The sequence below is a fragment of the Cupressus sempervirens genome, chromosome 5 (genome assembly GCF_028749045.1).
Source record: "Cupressus sempervirens isolate cs-2001-9-10 chromosome 5, ASM2874904v1, whole genome shotgun sequence".
Lineage (NCBI taxonomy): Eukaryota > Viridiplantae > Streptophyta > Pinopsida > Cupressales > Cupressaceae > Cupressus > Cupressus sempervirens.
The window spans coordinates 919,319,893-919,324,260 of NC_143122.1; the positions used below are offsets into that span (position 1 = coordinate 919,319,893).

A 4,368-nucleotide genomic window follows, 5' to 3' on the forward strand; every position below is an offset into this window, starting at 1 on the left:
TCTATAAAGAAAATACTAAAATCATCTCTAAGACCCAATAATAGTGTTGTTCCTTATTGTCTTTCTAAGACAATAGTCTAAGACACTTACTTAAAGACAATACTTAAGACAATACAAATCTTTTTTTTGTCTCCATTTACAACAATTTACTCAAAAATTATCTCCAATATTATCTTAAAACCCCCCTTCATGTTGTAGTGATCACCCAATGTCCTAATCTTTAAAAAAAAGATTCATCTTCTATTTTGATCAAAAGAGAGGGACCTCAGCTCCTTTAAGTGCTCTTGTGTTCTAGGAAATTCCGGATCATAATATTAGAGAAAAAAACTCACGATGTTACACGCAAAATTGGACGTTTATGACATCCGGCATTATGTGGACCATGCCTATTCGCCTTGAAAAGACAAAACTTGCAGAACATTGCAACAAGAACCGCCGAGAATTTCAACGTATTCGATGTGTTTCTTTAGTAATGCCCAAAGGTATTTCACAAAAAATTCCGTAACGGATGACATCAAAAATATTTCTCTTGCACGCTCTTCATGATATGTCAATGTCAACGAAGACCTCGATGCGTTTCGTGGAACTTTCATCGTGACTAGCAATTTCCCAGGGCTTATCCGTCACAAAATAATAATGAAATTTAACGCAACATGGATAGGCCTATCTGTTTGTTGGTAGGCCAAAATGGAATCATCCGACCAACTGCAAGAAATGCTTAACTTCTATGTGTTTTCTAGGAAATGCTGAATCATAAAATCAGTTAGTTATCTAGAGAGAACAAACTAACGAGGCATTTAATGTTTTGTACAAACAACTCCACTTATATGCTATCCACTGTCTTGTGCACCATGCCCGCTTGCCTTCATAAATACTAAAATGGAATATCAAATGAGAAGCCCATGTATTTCACAATTAGTTTGTACTTCGTTACAATATCCACAAGAATTTCCACCAAGAATTATACGTTGCTTGATATCATTGCATATAGAGCGTGACATTATTGGAACTATTACACTGTTGCCGGCCTATGAATATGTTTTTGCTACTATTCTTGATTTCCTCTTCATGCCCTCTCGACTCCACATGTCATATACAGGCTTGTTTCTCTTCAAAAGAGTGCACATATACTTACAAGTCAAGCATGTTAAATACTCCTATTGTCTGAGACTGTAAAGCTTAACACATAGAAAATAATATTTATTTACAATTTAAAGTTCAATGCTGTATGCATTATCTTCAATCCCATTTCTAGACTTCTTAAGATGTCCTTATGATGCACCTGCATCATAACTTCATGAATCATTTCTACATTTGATGTTTTTTCCATGCTTAATGTCCAATTTTTTTAATAATTTGAATCATTGTGCTAAGATGGGAGCTCTAATTTTGTAAAAAAGTAGGCTCCATCAAGATCAAAAAAAGCTTTTAAAGTAATAGCATAGAAGAAACTAAAGAAAAGAAACAAATTCTTGTAAGTAAAAGGATCCTAGCAACCTGTGCAAAGGAGAAGAAAATACATGTCAATTGAATTACAAGAACTTAATCATTGATAATGAGGATAATTTTTCCATAGAAAGTCAAGTTATGATATTGCTAAGAGGGTTTTACAATATAATCATTTGTTAATAAATAAGGCAAATTTTAAATTCTAGAAAAACTGAGAAAGATTTAAGTTAGAGGCCTTTCCTTATAGATGATCATATTATGATTTATGATGAATCCATAAAGGCTAGATTTCTTTTCTTGTCTTAATATATATCGATAGAGAAATCTAGAAACCCCTTGGATCCATGTATTTGGGGTCCCATTATAGGAAAAAATAGGAGATAGAATAGTAGCCCATATGGTTGCTCCATATGCTGGAAAGATCATGCTCTTTCATAGGAAACTCGTGTCCAAAGGTTTCAAAAGAATGTGTAAAACATTTAATGTTCTTTTACATAAAAAAATGCATTTTATGGTCCTAAAACAACTTAATAGGTCATTTTTTATATGTACTTATGTTCTTTTTGCTTATTTGTATGACAGTTAAATACAGTAGGCTGATTGTATGTTATCATTGGCTGGCCCATCTTGTCCATAATTAGAGAAGCTTATTTTATTGTTGTGAATCCAGTGCATGTTGTGTAGGGGGAATGATAATGTCAAAATCGTTGGTAGGCCAAAAGGGAATCATCCGACCAACTGCAAGAAATGCTTAACTTCTATGTGTTTTCTAGGAAATGCCGAATCATAAAATTAGTTAGTTATCTAGAGAGAACAAACTAACGAGGCATTTAACATTTTGTAGAAACAACTCGACTTATATGCTATCCACCGTCTTGTGCACCATGCCCGCCTCCCTTCATAAAGACTGAAATGGAATATCAAACGAGAAGCCCATGTATTTTACAATTAGTTTGTACTTCGTTAGAATATCCACAAGGATTTCCACCAAGAATTATACGTTGCTTGATATCAAAAAGAGTTTTCTTGGGCTCTGATCCCTACGTCCACTAAGAGCTCGATGAAATCTGCGGGCCATCAAAGGTCCATCCCGACTAACCAATCGGCAGGTCCTAATCCTGTAAGATAATAATGAAGAGAGAGGCCTGTGTTCGTTCCTATCTCGAAATGGAATTGGCTGAACAATTGCAATAGCCTTCTTCCTATGAAAGGCACTACAAAATATAATTGCTAACAAATTACCCTCAGAGACCCTCTAAATCACATATTAGGATGGCTAAATTCACTCACCCTACACGGGCCTTCCTTTTCTTAACCTGTGTTGCTCTTTTCCTATTATCATCGCATGCAGGAAACGTTACTTTTAGCTTCCCTCCTCTAACAGGTATAGAAAGGGAAAATGATGCCACATATCAAGAGAGTAATCAAGGAGCCCTGCAGCTTACATGAAATGAAGCATCAGAAACCTTAAGAACAGTTCTGGTTGGGCATATTATACTGACCGTATTCCGCTATGGAATAGGTCTACTGGGGCTCTGGCCAATTTTACAACTTACTTTCAATTCAATATTTTTTCGAAGTTGATTTTTCCGCTCAATACATCTAGTCTATTCAATCGCTCTACAGACCAAAATCTCACAAACGCGACATGGGATGCCTGGGTGGATTATGACGGTGTAGAAAAGGTTCTGCACTTCTTTCTCTGGTATAATTCTTCTAAACCCAAAATCCCTCTATTTAACCACACAATAGATCTGAGCAACTGTCTACCAGAGTACATCAAGATTGGCTTCTCGGCTGCCATTGGAGAGTACACAGAGACGCACACCGTAAAAGTTTGGAATTTTATTTCTAAATATTCGTGGGAAGTCGGACCTCCTGGTGAATTACTTAGAAATGGCAATGCAAACAGATTTTCTGTGAAAGTTTATTTGATATGCGTGTTCTTCGTTGTTGTGGTCCTATATGGCTTCATAGTTGTTCGCTGGTGGCAGTATTTCAGAAAAAGGGGAAGAGAAGGTAAGGCTAGGGAAGAGAGTGATCCAGAGCTAGACGAATGCTTTTGTCATGGCCCTCGAAGCTTTTCCTACGCCGAGCTCAGTGCCGCGACAAGAAATTTCTGCGAGAAAGAAAAGCTTGGACAAGGCGGCTTCGGCAGCGTTTACAAAGGAATCCTGCCCGGCACAGGGGACGCGCTGGCTATGAAAAGAATAGCTCAAGGATCGAGACTAGGAAGAAAGGAGTATGTCTCGCAGGTTGACACACCGTAATCTTGTGCAGCTTTTAGGATGGTGCCACGAAAAGGGAGAGTTACTTCTGGTCTACGAGTACTCTCCAAATGGGAATCGGGATAAGCACATTTTTGGGGAACAGGAGGATACGCTTGATTGGAGCCGAAGATATAGTATCGCCTGTGACATTGCCTCTGCTCTTGTTTATCTCCACGAAGAGTGGGACCAGCGTGTCGTTCATCGAGACGTGAAGGCAAGCAACGTAATGTTGGATTCTGATTTCAATGCCAAGTTGGGTGATTTTGGTTTGGCGAGACTGATGGAACGTGACTAGGAGGATTCCCATACGACCATGGTGGCGGACACGCGGGGGTATGTTGCTCTAGAGTACTACATAATAGGGAAAACCAGTCCAGAAGCTGACGTGTACAGCTTTTGGGCGGTTACACTAGAAATTGCCTGCAGAAGGCGGCCGATTGATCACAGCCTTGAAGAACACAATTGTTTCCCTTTTCTTGTCAACATCTATTGCATAATGGACCTTCTCATGTAAGGACCACTTTCATTCATAGATAGCATTCCTGACAAATATAACACATCTGTGGAATTTTCAAGCTATCGAGTTGTTGTCGAAACTTCATTTGGGATCTATAAAAATTATCCTTAAGAAATACAGTTGGGTTTTGTA

General features: G+C 38.1%; 1 protein-coding gene across 1 annotated transcript; it reads left to right on the plus strand.

Annotated features, from left to right (window-relative positions):
* The first annotated feature begins 358 nt into the window (after nucleotides 1–358).
* On the plus strand, nucleotides 359–4,014 carry LOC149558956 (L-type lectin-domain containing receptor kinase S.4-like). Its single transcript, XM_089831161.1, has 4 exons — nucleotides 359–482; nucleotides 566–677; nucleotides 2,972–3,704; nucleotides 3,823–4,014. The coding sequence occupies exons 1-4, from the start codon at nucleotides 359–361 to the stop codon at nucleotides 4,012–4,014; spliced, it is 1,161 nt and encodes a 386-aa protein (XP_089687287.1).
* The last annotated feature ends 354 nt before the right edge of the window (nucleotides 4,015–4,368 follow it).